Raw genomic sequence first — 14,773 nt, 5'->3', positions numbered from 1 at the left:
CCCCAGTGACATCTACAACTGTGAAGGTGCAAAGGCAGTACCACAGACAAATCTGTTCATGAACCATCCACCCAACTTTCAATCTGTCAGATAAACCAGAAAAGAAACCAACTTGCACAAAACTGAATGCAAGCTCCTTGCATTCTTTTCTTCTTTCTTCCCAGAAGAAAACCACAGTACTGAGCCTGAACATGCCTGACACTCAGCAGGGGACTTCCACAGAGTCCCCTGAAAACAGAGTTTTCAGAAAAGCTTGCTGCACATCTCCCAAGACTTTGGTTTCACTTCTCTGCCTTGCGGCCCTGCACAAGTAGCTGGGCAGTGCACTAGCTCTCTTCTCTGTATCTCCCCTTGCTCTCACCAAAAAGGTACTGCAGCAGCCTTTTGCCACCCAAAACCCAAAACATTTGTGAGGAACAATGATTTATCTGCTCTATCACAGCCAGTGACCCTGCAGGTATAGCAGAGGCATGGCATGAAGGCAGGTTATGTGCTGCCCAGAAGCCTGGCCCTAGCTCCTCTAAACCAGGCAAGACAGTTCTGTTCAGTAGCAAAGGCGAACTGGGTAGTTGCTCATGATTGAATGGTCCTGTCTTTCCCTCACCAAAAAGCTAATAAAAAGGCACACTGTGAAAAAGAACAGTTTGTTGGTTGAAGGGTTTTTTTGAGAGGGAGCCATTTAATGCATTGTCAACTATATGAGAATAATTACAGAGGAGAATTTATTTCCCTGGGATCAGCAGCTTGAAAATTCCAGGTGCCTGCGGAGCAGCTACTGTTTTGCAAGGCAGAAGCGAGGCATCAGATTTTACACATGCTGGTGCTATTTTTCTATGGACACTTCATTTTTGTGCTTTTTTCCAGACGTTTTTCTTTAATCCAAAATAAAGTGCTTCTAAGGCTACAGTCAACCAAAACTCTCTGTTGTGTAGTAAGTGCTAGCACAAGATCCTTTTTCATTGGTCCTAAGGCACTTCTGTAATAAATTGTATCACTACACTTCCTTCCTTAATTTTGTCTTTATTTTAAACCTAGCTGTGATTTTCAGTTTATTCTGGACCCAGAGCAAGACTTTAGGACTCAACTGATGAAACAAAAATCTTAAAAGGCAATTCAGGTTTGTGAAGGAATGTGTTGTGCTCACTTATAGGATCCAACTCTGTTCTTAGTTATCCAGATCCATAGCCTCCATTTTCAGCAGAGCTGCCTTGTGTAACAGAGGACATGTTAATGCCACTCACCAACCCTGAGATAGGTGACATGTCTGTATCTGCCCTGTGGGGAATTTCTGGACAGTACTCCTGGGCCAGGTTGCTTCGACCAGACCTCTTGTTTTGTGGAACCTAAGCTGCTTGTTTCAGCACCATGAAGTGGTGTAGCTTTGCACAATCGAGCTGTTATTACACCAGCAGCATTTTGATTTGAAGAGGACAGAGACACTCTAAATGCTGCAATACTTAAGCAATGGCCAATGATTACAGTTTGCTGTTGCCCAAGAAGCTTCCTTATTCACTGATAGCAACAGTAATGCACCCAGCACTGCAGCTGGAGATGAGGTCTGTTGGGGCTGGTTGTGGCACAGACACAGAAAAGACCACAGACATCACTTGTTATGCCCTCCAGAATTACAAGGCTGTAATTAAATCCCCTTTTTACAACAAAATTTGTGTAAGCCTGAGGGGATGAGCTGGCACTATAGCCTGCAGGGAGTTTGCATTGGTACACTGAACAAAAGGGGAGACATTCCCCCCACCATTTTACTGTTTATTGAATGGATCTTCAGCTCTGCTGGGTACTTCCCAGCACACAGGCTTAAAATGGAGCCTGAACTTTTTTTGCTTCATCTCTTCAGGGGCAAATATACTGAGCCATTGATTAGGTTATTTTAGAATCATGGCATGGTACAATTGCTTGCTGTTACTCTGGCAGTCATTTATTAGGAGCCAGTTACATACATTTTACAAAGCTTTTCAGAAAACACAGTTACCTGAGAACACTTTACACAGCATGTTTCAGATGTGCCTTTGTGCACAAGTTGTTTGTGTCTCAGTAGCAGCCAAAGAGCTGTTGGGATGTGTTGGTTGCTATAGTAATTACTTTCTGTGGGAGCTAAAATAATAGCTTACAGCTCCTGCAGCTCGCTGTTGTGTAGGCTGCCTTGAACCAGAGACACTTCCATTTTCTTTTGGAGGGGGCTGGGGACTATAATGTACGCTGAGAGATAGACTTTCCTTTCTATGCTTGTGCAGCTAGTTTTGAATTTAACCTCTGTACAGGATGTGTCACAGGTCTAAAGGTTCAAAAATAAAAGCAGCATATGAAATAGTAGGACAGTCTTGCGGCTGAGGCTTCCGATGGGGGTGAAGATTTGGATTTGGTTTCCATTTCCGTTACTGAAAACTGGTAAGAAAGGGACTGAAGGTCATGCTAAGACTGATTTTTAGCGCTGAGGGTCCTACAAAGCAATGGGTGAGGGGCTCACAGTAGTTTCAAAAGCGCCTATGCAAGTCAAGCAGGAACGTGCAAGGAGGACAGCTCTGCATCATTCAACATTTTTTTCACTGGTGATGGTGTTGTCCCTCAAACAGGGTTTGCTACCCTTACTGCTACTCTTACACACAAAGCCGAGGTATTTATTTATTCCATGCTTGTGCAAAGAGGGGTGCTAGGTGGTAATTGCACAAAGCCAGCACACCACAGAAAAGAACTTCCATGTATTTATACACTTCAAACTACAGGAATACACATTTACTGTAATGACCAGTTCTTAGTTTCTTATCACTTTGTCACTCATTGGTTAACAACATGCCTCGTCTCATTTAAAGTTACAGTGTCTTTTAATTCTTCTGCTCAAAGAGTGAGGGGAGTTAAGTCTTCTTGGTCTTAAATTGAGTTGGTAGTCACGGTCTCCCCCCACTGCCTTTACCTTTCCCCCAGCTAGTGCCAGTTTTCACTGACTTCATGGTTCTCAGGCAATCATCCAGCCTTTGGCTCCTTCTGGGGCAGAATGTTCTCCTCTTAGCCATCTTTTAGCTCCTCTTCAAGGGTACAGTCATTAGCTAGGCCTGCATCATTTGTACAAAGTATCAGGCTTACACAATAAGCCAATATTTAGTTGTCCTCCTTAGATCAGTGCAGTACATTCAATCTTAAATTAAAGTGTCACTATAGTTCAGGCATTAACGCGAACATACAGTTTTACTTAGTCTACAGTGGCATTGTTGAAGTAACTGCTCTACGGACCTGCAGCTCTGGAGAGAGTGACGGGTCTCACTGCGGACAAAACAGCATTTCAAAGCAATCCCACAGCTGGCAGATGCCAGCTCCACCCTCCATCTACAGGCACAGAACATTTCTGAGTGACATTTTAAATTGCAGTCCTGTGGGCTGTGGGACTGTTTCTTGAAAGTGCACTGTGCAGAAGCATTTCCTACCAGTAGGACAAGCCCTCATGGTTCTGCGTGGTCATGAAGGAGGCACTGAGTGGGAAGGTCTGTAAGTCATTTTGGTCTCCTGGCCTGACGAGACAGGGATTTTTGTGCAGCTTGCAGTCAGGTGGGAGGGCATGGCATGGCATGGCACTTCTGATATCTGCCAAGGAAGCAGAAGAGAGGCAGGGGCAAGTGGCACAAGAAGTGATCACACTGATTACCTTCCTGCATCAAGAAGCAGTTGCAGGGCCACTGCAGCTCAAATTTGTTACTCACAGGGGATGAACCTACATAGGGTCCCAGCACCAGCAACAAGTACCAGTTTGGTTTTGCAGAGACTAGCAAAAGGGGCATAGGATATAAAAAAGGGCTCAGAGAAGGTGGCAGGAGGAACTAGGATGAAAGGAGAAAGAAAACAAATAGGGAAAGCATTTTACCTCACAGTGCTGTCCTAGAAAATTCACTCTCAGATGTGCACATGGCTGCATTGGCAACTGGCAGGGAGATGCCAAAGGGAGATAAAAGAACTGCATCATCTGCTAAAGGCTGTGAACACAGACAGTTCCTGTTTGAGTAACAGCAACACACAAAGATGCAGTGAGGGGGGGTGTTTGGGGAAACCACAGGACAAAACTGGGTCTTCAGATTTGAGGGGGGTGTGCTTGGCTTGCAGGCAGCAGGTGACAAGAACTTATTTCATGCATGTAGATGTGCAGATCCACCCCTCTCCAAATTTAGGCACAGCACGGACACAGGTTTTGTGCCTACACAGCTTTGCTGCTGAAGTGTAATGCTTTAGCAACAGAGTTGAAGCAGCCTGGCAGGGAGTTCTGTGAGCATCCCCCTTTTCTGCAGGCAGTGCTGGATAAAGCACCCTTTGGCATGACCGCATGTTTTGGTATGAGGCTTGTCTCTAACGACACTGGTACAACTAAAGCCAGGTGACTTTTTTTATGGAGGGATAGCCCTGGAAAGCCAAGGGTGATGCTGATCTTGCAGCGAACGGCAGTCCAGGACTGCTCTAACGACCAATCCATAGCCCCTGTGCTTGCCCCTATGCCCCAGAGCCCCATGGAGGCAGGGAGAGCCTGTGCACGCTGGGCATGGGGTCTCGGCCAGCCTGCCCATCCCTCCAGCCCCGGGCAGACACATCATGCCCAGGCCTCAGCTGACACCAGGATGGCTGGAAGTCACGAGGACATGGTTTTGGTTTTCCCAGGCCCTCTTTCCCTCACAGTGTGGATGTAGCCAAGATTACTTGTGTAGTGCCTCTAAGAATAACGCCTAAAGATCACAGAAATCCCAGGGTGAGACAGGATGACAGACCTTGTAAAGGAAATCCCTGAAAAAAAATTATACTGGAAATCTGGAAATGCTTCATTGCAAGGATTCACGGCTCTTTCTTTTCTTTTTTTTTTTTTTTTTTTTTTTTTATGATTAGAGAGCCAAACTTTTAATTCACAACAGTCCAATTGTGCAGGCTTCAGCTATTTAAAGTGTCTGTTGTGTATTAAACTTGCGATGTTTCAATTTTTTATCTGAGAATTTCCTGTGGCCTTTTTATAAAGCTCTTGTGCTAAGTTTTCTGCTATTGTATCAGAAGATTTGGCTGCATTTTTAGCCCTGGTGGTTTGCAGTGTACCAAAGTCTTAAAATTGTCACTGAAGCACTCCAATAGAAACAATATTTAAGATGCAAAATCCTAAATGCAAGGGAGGAAAAAGTATTTCTCTGGCAAGAAGCAAAAAAGTAAATCAAAAGGCATACAAAATTCCACAATCAATTCAATGTATTACATGATTCTATAGATTATTGGCTGTCTTTGAAACATACCACCTGTATTCACTGTGGCCAACACCTGCAGTTTTTAGCAGAGTAACAAAATTTGTTTCTTTACCCAAAATGGAGTCAGGCATGGGAGAATCTTGGCTTCCTTAACCAGGAAATCCGCAGCCATTATGGGGACTTAAAATCATAATTAAAAACATGATCCAAGTATGAGATACAGTCTCAAGCTACCACAAGGTGAACAAAGTAATTCAGACTGTTATAACCCCAAAAAAATTACTTCAGATTTTTTAAGCCATGGTTTGGAGGGAGCAGAACAGGGCTAATTCATGACTTGATTTCTAGGATGGGCAGTACTGTTCTAAAGAATGATTAATGAGAGTATTTCTGGACCACTAGATTTTTCTTTGGGTTAATTTGGGAGTAAATTTTTATATTAATAATTTTATATTTAACATTTGTAATGAGCTGCTAATGACTCAGAACATGCACTTTAGGAATTCTTGTTATATTAAAAGCAAAAGCTGCAGCTATATTAAAAACTCGGGGGAGGCTGCAAAAAACTTCCTCTACTGTAGAACTAGTTTGTGCTAGATAAGTATTCTTGCTGGCATAATTATGATTTCTTCTCGGCAGCAACTCTTCCTCAGCACAGACATCATAAGATGAAAAAAAAATCTTGAAATTTTTCTTGAAATTTGCTCACACATATTATTAAAATTACTTATCTTACATCAGTGTAGTAGGTAGCCTGTCTAAATGTGTGGCTCAGCTGGACAATGCATGAATGCTCCTGTGAAGTGGAGTGTGAATAGATGAATAGATGAAGTGTGTCACCCAAGAACGTGTATCAAGGACACCCTAAGGACTCATCAACTGCAACTTCCTAGCCAACTCACTGGAACTCTTAAAGAGTCAGCAACGATGCTCCCCAGACCTTATTTGTATAAACAGCATTTCCTCAGGCAGGGAGAGTGGGCCAGCAGAAGGAGTAGTTGTGGAGTAGCTCAGGTGGTGAATTGTATTGCAATTGTGCAAGAGAAAGCTGACTGCATATAGATACCTGCTATGTATTCACTAAGCCCGATTCCTCCACCCCCACCACAATGTTGTCGTCTTTGGCTGTCAGCAGCAGCAGCAGCCGCCATAACTGATACAGGTTTAGATGCTGTCAGAGCAAAGTGAAAGTGGGATTTTTTTTTTTTCTTTTTTCCTCCTTGTGAAAGCAATTGAAGCAATACTTGGGAACTCACCTCCTCTGTTGCAGTCAAAATCCTTTTGCTAGTGACCTGCTTGGGGAGTCTGGGAAGGTGGCAAAAGTTATGCTATAGGGAAATCACAGAGGATTTACATCAAGGCTATTGCAGCTAACTAGATGAAATAGTACAAACCATTTTATTTGGCTTTAGCCAGCAGAACATTCTTTGTAATGGGCAAAAATAAGTGGAGACAACATTTCAATTATAATCAATAAACCTCATGTACTACACACAGCACAAGGACATTAGTAAGCAGAACTGCTTTGAGCTTACAAAGTGTTTGTGCTGTACAATGTACATTAAACCACTCTGGGAGCCCAAGCAAAGATGTCTATAAGATGTTGGTTCATGCTTTGGGCAGGTAGGATCTCCAGCCAGCGCGAGGGTGGGGAAACCTCTGCATTGCACCCAGTCTCATGCTGTAGACATTCCTGCTTACCAGTCAGTTCAAAATCCATCACCAATTCGCATTCATGCCACAGCAAGCAAAGTAGTCCAGTGGCACTGCTCCATCCTGGATGGAAAGAGACAAAGGAGATCAAGATCAGAAATACAGTGACTTGCAGGAAAGCACCTGTCTCTCAGACATTCTCCTGCTTTATGCATTAGAGCTGTATGCTCCAGTTAAGTTTTCACCATCAAAGAGCAAGACACAAACCACAGAACATCAATTACATTTCTATTTTAGAAATGCATATCCTTTCTGCTAGCTCTTCTTCAGGTGGGCAAATGGTGATTCTGGGAAACAACCCCTGCTTCACAAATTGATCACCACTCATTTTTAGGAACTCTTGCCTAATATAAATCCAGAATTGTGATCCATTCCTCCTTGGGGGATGCAACGCTCAGGAACAAAAAATGCTTCCAAAATCTCTGTCTTTAAAATGGAGCAGCTATTTTAAGAGAGGAAGGATATCTGGATATCCTGGTATCTGGATAACTATGCCCACAGATGGCAGTTTAGGTTGTAAGCAAGAGTCAGAGGTGGCTAAGGGCATGCTTTGTGTCCATGGGACAGGAAAACTGTTTGCCTCCTCAGCAGGAGAAGCTGCCCCAGGATTATTTTGTGTGAGCAGCCCTGAGAGCTGACAGGTAGCCAGGGCCTCTTACCCTCACAGGCCATATTGGTCAGCCCTCTTTTCTCTCTGCACACTAGGACACCCCAGTGTCCTGCTCACCCCTCACAAATTTTGTGTCCACGTTTCCTGAGCCAGGCAGGACAAGGAAGCTGTCCAGTTTTCTTTTAGAGCACTTCGCTATGCACAGGGCACAGCCAACATGCAAGCAAATGAACTGCAGGAACACTGTAAAGTCCTTGATTTAATGGGACCAGGGATGTGTGTAGCAGCTGCAGAACTGACTTTAGGCATGGGCAAAGGTGGTTTTCTAGGACAGCAAGGCAGCCATGGCTCTGCTGCTCATTTCACCTACAACAGAGCCCTGGAGAGATAAGCTAGCTCTGCTGCCAAGAGGCAGTGTGGAATGGCTGCTCTGAGACACAAACAAAGCACCTCTGTGTGGCACATCTCACATGGCACAGGAGTTGTCCACCTCTTCTGGACTTGCTGACAGATCAGCAACCTGGCAGCAAAAGGAAGAAATTTCTGCAGTTCTTTTATGCTACAACCCAGAAGAAGCAAAACCAGCCCTGGATGGGGATGTGAAAGTGCCACTACAGTGTCTTGAGGAAAAAATGGTGTCTAGTATTTATGCAGAGAAGGGTGATCTGAACTACAGGGAGGAAGTACCGACCAGACAGGTATGTTACACTGTCCATTCAAGAAAGAATGCAGTAACCAAACAAATTATAAAGGTAAAAAACCAACCACCACCACTACCCTGGGGGCCCCATACCTGGGTAAGAGTTGTAACACTGGGACTTTTATTTCTGCTGCACTAGTGCAAACTGCACTAGTGCAAACAAGTGTAGTGGCTCTGGTCTGCTGGTGTACCTCTGCTGTACTCAGGTCTGAGAAATACCATAGGATGACCCATCAGGTTGCCTTTTTATTCTTTCAACAGAGGGAAAACACACATGTTGTAGATTACAAAGAAAAATAATTAAGCATGCAAAGTCAAAAACATACATAGTGGAAAAGGCCAATATGAAACTTGCAAATGCAGGCTGATTTTGTCTCCTCGTGCCTAACTCGGTGTGATAAGGACTTTAATTTTACAGCCATCAATTCATTTGCATATGGGACCTCAGCCTTACTTGGTGCACTGGACAGGCAGTGCTGAGGCGGCAAGCAAGTGCTCAGTCCTTGCTTCCCTCCCACACACGCAGAGAGCCAAGGCCATACCCAGAGCATGCTTCTCAGCTCTTCTGCTGGTAAAAGAATGACTTGTTTTCTTCTGAGCATTTTTCACTCCCATAGGGAAGTGTGTCTCTGCCGTGTGAGGTGAGCAGGTGCTGTAGTCTGCTGCAGAGGTAGAGGACTTACACGTAGACAGCTTTTGGCCAAATGTTTTCTTATATTTTTCAGGGGATCATTTGAAATGCTTAAGGCCTGATTCCACTGATAATACAATTTTATTTTGCACTCAGTTCTGAAAATTAATTCTGAGGTTGTCAGCTCAGGTGTAAGAAAATGAGGAAGAACCAGTGAGTGATTGTAAGCAACCGGTTTAAGTGACTTGCCTAGTATTACGTTGGTCTGAGGAGAAAGACAGCAGTGTCACTGCTTTTAAACTCTGTGTGTGTGTGTGTGTGTGTGTCACTGCTTTTAAACTCTGTGTGTGTGTGTGTGTGTGTGTGTGTTTTCACACGCTGACTCTTTATATACAGAAGAGCAGTGGTAATAAATTCAAACACTTGAAAACTTTGTGTCAGGTCATCCAAAAGAAAACCTGAGATTTGCTTGTGAGATTTTATGGATCGTGTACTTAGGAACTGACTACAGTTGGGTTGCCCCTGGCATGGGACATTCAAGAACCGTGTTTTTCAGTTGCAACCAAAGGAATTAAAATCTTTCTTCAGAAGTACTGACTAGACAGAGGTAAACTTCTCAAAGTTTACTTAGAGAATTAAACTTGGAGTTACTTGGAGTGTGATGCTTTCAGAAACAATAAATATCACAATATTGGTGATCCTTTTGAAAGTGCTGGTAATAGTGCAAGGCTTGGCGATTCTGCTATGTAAGACAATAATTTTAAGTCCTTACTGGTCAGTGGATCTGACCTCTACCACTATTTATCAACCCAAGCACATACCAGTTCAGGTATTCAAGTCAGTGTCAAAGATGCTGAGCAGTCATAGTTTCTTTTGACAATAGCTAGTGTATTGCATGCTTAGTACTTCTGGTTTTTGGCTTCAGAAGTCTTGTAATAAGTACCCAAATGTAAGGGTCTACAGACTGCCAGTGGATTGGATTGAAAAGAGTAGCAAGTAGCAAGGAGCTGTAAGTGCTGTCCAGTCTAGAGGAGAGCATGGATAAATCCAAATCAAAATTAAAAACAAAACCAACTTTCCAGTTCAATTTGTCTAGACATGTTGGTGTTTTCACCATCCCTCTGCAGCTGAGGTGGTGGTAACTTCCAGCAGGAGGATGGTCAAAGCACTAATTTCTTAAGTTGCGGAGACTAAACTCAAAGAAGGAACAAAACCCCTGCACATTTATGCCTCAGCTGTAGATAATGAACACCAATGTAACCTTCCTTCACAGTGCCGCATGCCAGACTTCCCATTCAACCTTCATGCTATGCGCTACATGTAACTTTGTGATGCCACTGACTGTCCCTGGGCTCCTGAGTTTTTGGCAAAAGGGGATGAGTCAAAATGATTAATGTGGGAAAGCCATACTAATCAGCACTGTTGGAAGGTAGGCCTTAAGCCTTGAACATGCTGTTGCCCTCCCCTCTAAGTCAAGACCCCATTCTTGGTCAGGACAGCAGAGTTTTGGCTGAGCAAGAACTGCAGAATGAAACCCTGCAGCAGCAGAGCCTCCCTCAGCACCAGCACAGGCTTACGTGAGCCACTGAGGCACCTTTACTGGTAGGGCTCAGGAGGTCATGCTGCTCCCATCCTATCCTGCCAACATCCCCCTGTGGCATGCCTTCTGCATCGTACTGTGGCAGAGAAGCTGTGCAGAGCTCTCCATTTATATTGATCTAGCCCTTTGGTGAAATTATTTTTCCTTCAAAATGGCATTTTCTTGGTTTCAGTCCTTGACTGAGGCTTCTGCAGTTGCGTGCCCTCAGCTGCAACAGCTTGTGTCAGCAGCAGACACAACATGCCAGAGGGGGAGAACTGTGGCTAACAGCCCTCATGTTGATGTGTTGAGAAATGTGCTCTTGAGAAATTTTCCCCACAAGCTTCATGTCTACTTATGATTCTCCTCAAGCTCCAGGAAGGTCCCTGGCGTTGGTTTCCATCAAATGTCCATGTGAAAACATGCAACCTGTGTGTAAGACATAATGATATCAGAGAACTGATCACTATAGGAGAACTTTTATGGAAACAAAATAACTGGGGAAAAAAGAAGACTAGGCAAGGGCCCGCTGAAGGCTATTAAACAGAAAGGTATGGAAGCAGCTTCTGACTCAGAAGATCCTTAAACTGCTGACGGCTGGAAACTGGAAAGTATAACTGGGAACGCTCACTTCGTGCATTCCAATTTTTACATGTTGCCATCAGTATAGCATGCTTTGGTACCTTTGGTCTGACCCATTTTTATGTGACCTCTTATTGACTCAACCAAAAAGGGCAGATCAGGTCTCAAGTGTAATATCACCCCTAACACACTCAGCAAAGTAATGGGTGATGGCTAAGGGACTAGTTTCACCTCACATCTGAAAGTTGTATCCAGACCATTTTTAGGTATCACCCTCTTGTTAACATCCCACTATGATTGTCATTACTAGATCAACTCATGCTAATTATTTTTCCCTTGTGGCCAAGCAAACCTTTTCCCATTTTTATTCTAGCTGTTACTTGCATTCCCATGGTATCTAAATACACTGATTTTAGCACTGGAAGTGTAGTGTGTTAGCATGGTAAGAAACATTCCTTACTACAAGGAGCTAAGAGCATAATGTAATATAAATTACAGCAAAGGGTGTAAGAAACACAAGGCAGGAAAGGAAGAGGAGAGAAAATTGTTCTGGTAACAACATGTACTTCCAAACTATGTGCATAATTAGGTAGTTTAAATGTCTACTGGGTTTGGGGATTTTTGTTCATGTCATTGTTCTGCTCTTTATGTAATTATGTGGTTGTACTTGACTGCATGGTGGTAAGCAAATAACACTAAAAAAACACACATGTCTGACAAGCAACGTAACAGTGAAATCCTTCTGCTGAGTCAGATGCTCAGTTTCAAACTTACATAACTGGGATGTATTTCCATATTCCCTCCCTTCTTTCATATGCATGAAGCACAGACAGAAAGAAGGACTGCTGCAAGGCTGCTCACAGTAGCTTAGTGCGGAAGCCTCAATGTCGCAACTGAAATATGAAAAATATCTTAACATCTCCACTGGGGAATAATTAAAGACTGCATTAAGTCAGCAAAGCAGGGTCTGCTACCAAGTGACATTGGAGTCCATATGCTGCACAGAAGCATGCTGAAACTTTTCTGTTTTGTGGAACACTCAGTAAATAAAAAATACGGCCAAACAGTAAATAATTTCCTCATTTTCAGAAAAGTAATTTTAAATACACAGGGAAAGAAAATTTAATTATTGCAGAAAATCTAATTATTGCAGCATTTCAGTGCCATTTTCTGACTATAACTCTGGTATGTTCTGTGATTTCTCAGGCTGTTATTTTCTGCAACGGTATGGCGTAAATGTCTGCTAAAATCCCAGAGCTCTAGCACATAAAACTAATTTACTAGAGACTTCATCTGGCAAGTAAGCATTTACATCTATAGCAGAAATATTGGTAGTGTATTTAGAAATAAGTCAAGTGCCAAGAAAATGAAGTTTCACGTTCACAGATGTCACGTTCCTCATTGACTATTTGAACCTACAACAGATGTACGTACAGCTTCAGCCCTGTGGATTGTATGCTCTCAAAGTTGTAAAAATTTTTTGTTTAAAATGAAAAATAGGTACAAGAAATAATGAAAGAAAAACATAAATTAAGAAACAAAGACCAAAGAGAAAACAAGAAGGTGACAAACACAGCAAGTTAAGTTAAACCAAATGTATGTGTTTGTAGATAAGGTGATTAGATGAGCTACCTGAGAGATGCAGGTTCAAATCATGTCTGGCAGAATAGGAAACTGAACCTCCTCCCATTTCCTGGAGGACTGCCTTTACCGCTGGGTTTCAGGATAACAGAAAATGTTTAAACACAAACCATGTGATTTCTTTTCTAGCTTACATTTAGGTTGAACAACATGTTTTGTTTGATACAAGTGTGGGGTTTTGATCCCCCATCCCCCCCCCCCCCCCCCCCCAACAAGGAGAAAAGAGTAACATTTATTTTGGCTGTCTTCTGAATTACTTCCCTCCCTCTTATTTGGCTCCTCAACTGAAGAAGCAATTATTCACACAATCCTATACCCATTCTCCATTGACCTACTTTGAGCAGGGTTCCACATCCACCTGGGTTTAGCAGCCACAGCAGCAGAAACAAATTCAGCTAGTAAGTCCTGTAAGCCACTTGTAACATTGAAAGTCTTCGTTCTGTGCCTCAATCCATGAGGAAGCCTTCTCCTGGACAAACTGTCAAGATACAGAATGGATAGGTGGTTTGCAAGATGGGTAGAAAACTGGCTAACAGGCTGCAGTCAGAGGGTGGTGATCAATGTTTTTTACTCAGGCTGGCAGCCTGTCACAAGTGGGGTCCCCCAGGGATTGACACTGGACCCCACGCTGTTCATCTTCACAAATGATCTGGGTGATGGGACTAAAATTACCTTCACCAAATTTGCTGACGACACTAAACTGCGTGGTGAAGTTGACAGATGAGAGGGGAGAGCTATCATATGGAGAGACCTGGACAGGCTGGAAGAGTAGGCTAGGAAGAACAGTACAAAAAGTTGAACAGAGAAGTGCAAAGTTGGGATGATATAAAGAAAGAGCCCAGTACAAGCTGGGACCTGTGTGGCTGAAAGGGACCTGGGGGTCCTGGTGGACAACAAGGTGAACATTAATCAGCAGTGTGCTGCTGCAGCAACGATGGCAAATCAGATCCGGGGCTGCATCTACAGGGGTATTACTAGCAGGGATAGAGACGTGATCATCCCACTCTATTCAGCACTCGTCAGACCACACCTGAAGTACTCTGTCTGGTTCTAGTCCCCACATTTCAAGAAAAACATGGACAGACTGGAGAGGGTCCAAAGAAGGGCCATGAAGATGATCAAAAGAAAGACAGAAGGAGTTAGGTCTTATCTCCCTGGAGGAGAGAAGGCTGGGGTGGAGTGGGGATGGTGTGACCTGATCACATAATTCCAGTATTTGAAGAGTGGCTACATGCAGACAAGCGTGGGCTCAAAGACCCCCCTTTGGCACACCTCCAGCACACAGACCTTCAGAAGGAACCCTGAGCAGACCCAGCTACTGTTTGCATTGCCAGCAAACATGCAATGCCATGCAGTCCTAGGAGGACACACTGGCACTGTTAGAAATGCCCTGGGGGGACACAGGCGGTCTAGGCAGCGCTCCATGCTCATGCAGCTCGTAGAGAGCATATTTAGCGCAGTATTGTTTCTCACCCGGTGGACACCGACCTCGTCAGCCCACGTGAATAAACACACGAGCCCCTCCCTCTTCTCGGGCCACGGGCTAAGGGCCGGGCATGGACTTAACGGCTGAGCGTGAGGAGGTGCCTCGGGAGCGGCCTCATGGCTCCCTGAAGGCTCTGTGACCTTGGCGACTCACGGCTGCAGCACGGCAGACGGGACACACCAGCCCGGCCGCTCCTCGCTGCGCCTCGGCGCCCCCCCGCCGGCGGCGGCACCGGGAAGGAGACAAAGACGGTGGGGGCTGCGGGGACAGGCGGTCGGCGAGGAAAAGGCTGCCAGGGCGGGGGCACTGGGCCGCGCCGGGCCGGGCCGGGCCGAGCCGGGCCTTCCTGGGCGGCCTCCCGCGGGCGCGTGCCCCGCCGGCCGTTGCGCCACCCCGCCACCGCGCGCCCACCGCCTTCCCCTCCCCGCGCCCTCAGGCACCAAAGAGCAAGGAGAGGGGGGCGGTGCTGGGCAGCCTCGCGGCGCGGTGACGGGCGCGCTGGCCGGCCAGTCGCCGCTCCTGTCGCCGCCCGATGGGCATGCCTGCTGGCCCATCGCCTCGGCGGCTTCCCCCCCTCCCCGACGCGGAGCCAATCGTGGTGCTGGTGACCGGCGG

The 14,773-nt window shown here is 45.0% G+C and overlaps 1 protein-coding gene across 3 annotated transcripts; it reads right to left on the bottom strand.

Annotated features, from left to right (window-relative positions):
- Positions 1–6,601: 6,601 nt before the first annotated feature.
- On the bottom strand, positions 6,602–14,712 carry LOC141920522 (uncharacterized). 3 transcript variants are annotated; one of them, XR_012622366.1, is made up of 3 exons: positions 12,664–12,747; positions 8,333–8,490; positions 6,602–6,992 (listed from the first exon to the last, which is right to left on the bottom strand). XR_012622366.1 is itself a non-coding variant. In XM_074817387.1 (3 exons), exons 1-3 carry the CDS (start codon positions 14,710–14,712, stop codon positions 6,778–6,780), a joined length of 759 nt encoding a protein of 252 aa, XP_074673488.1. In that variant the 3' UTR covers positions 6,602–6,777. The 3 variants fall into 3 exon arrangements, 1 of the variants encoding a protein (XP_074673488.1); XM_074817387.1 differs by lacking the exons at positions 8,333–8,490; positions 12,664–12,747 and adding exons at positions 13,008–13,150; positions 14,312–14,712; XR_012622365.1 differs by lacking the exons at positions 6,602–6,992; positions 8,333–8,490; positions 12,664–12,747 and adding exons at positions 13,023–13,150; positions 14,161–14,552.
- Positions 14,713–14,773: the final 61 nt, after the last annotated feature.

Source organism: Strix aluco, chromosome 3 (assembly GCF_031877795.1).
Source record: "Strix aluco isolate bStrAlu1 chromosome 3, bStrAlu1.hap1, whole genome shotgun sequence".
Classification (NCBI taxonomy): Eukaryota; Metazoa; Chordata; class Aves; order Strigiformes; family Strigidae; genus Strix; species Strix aluco.
The sequence above is the reverse complement of the archived record's forward strand: the minus strand, read 5'-3'. Positions and strand labels throughout refer to the sequence as shown.

Excerpts from the sequence above, each read along its gene's own strand:
- LOC141920522 (XM_074817387.1), bottom strand. The coding sequence starts at position 14,712 with ATGGGCCAGCAGGCATGCCCATCGGGCGGCGACAGGAGCGGCGACTGG. Across the intron at positions 13,151-14,311 it reads CCGTCTGCCGTGCTGCAGCC|TTTGTCCAGGAGAAGGCTTC; the intron begins GTGAGTCGCCAA and ends GTATCTTGACAG. Across the intron at positions 6,993-13,007 it reads GATGTGGAACCCTGCTCAAA|GATGGAGCAGTGCCACTGGA; the intron begins GTAGGTCAATGG and ends CTTTCCATCCAG.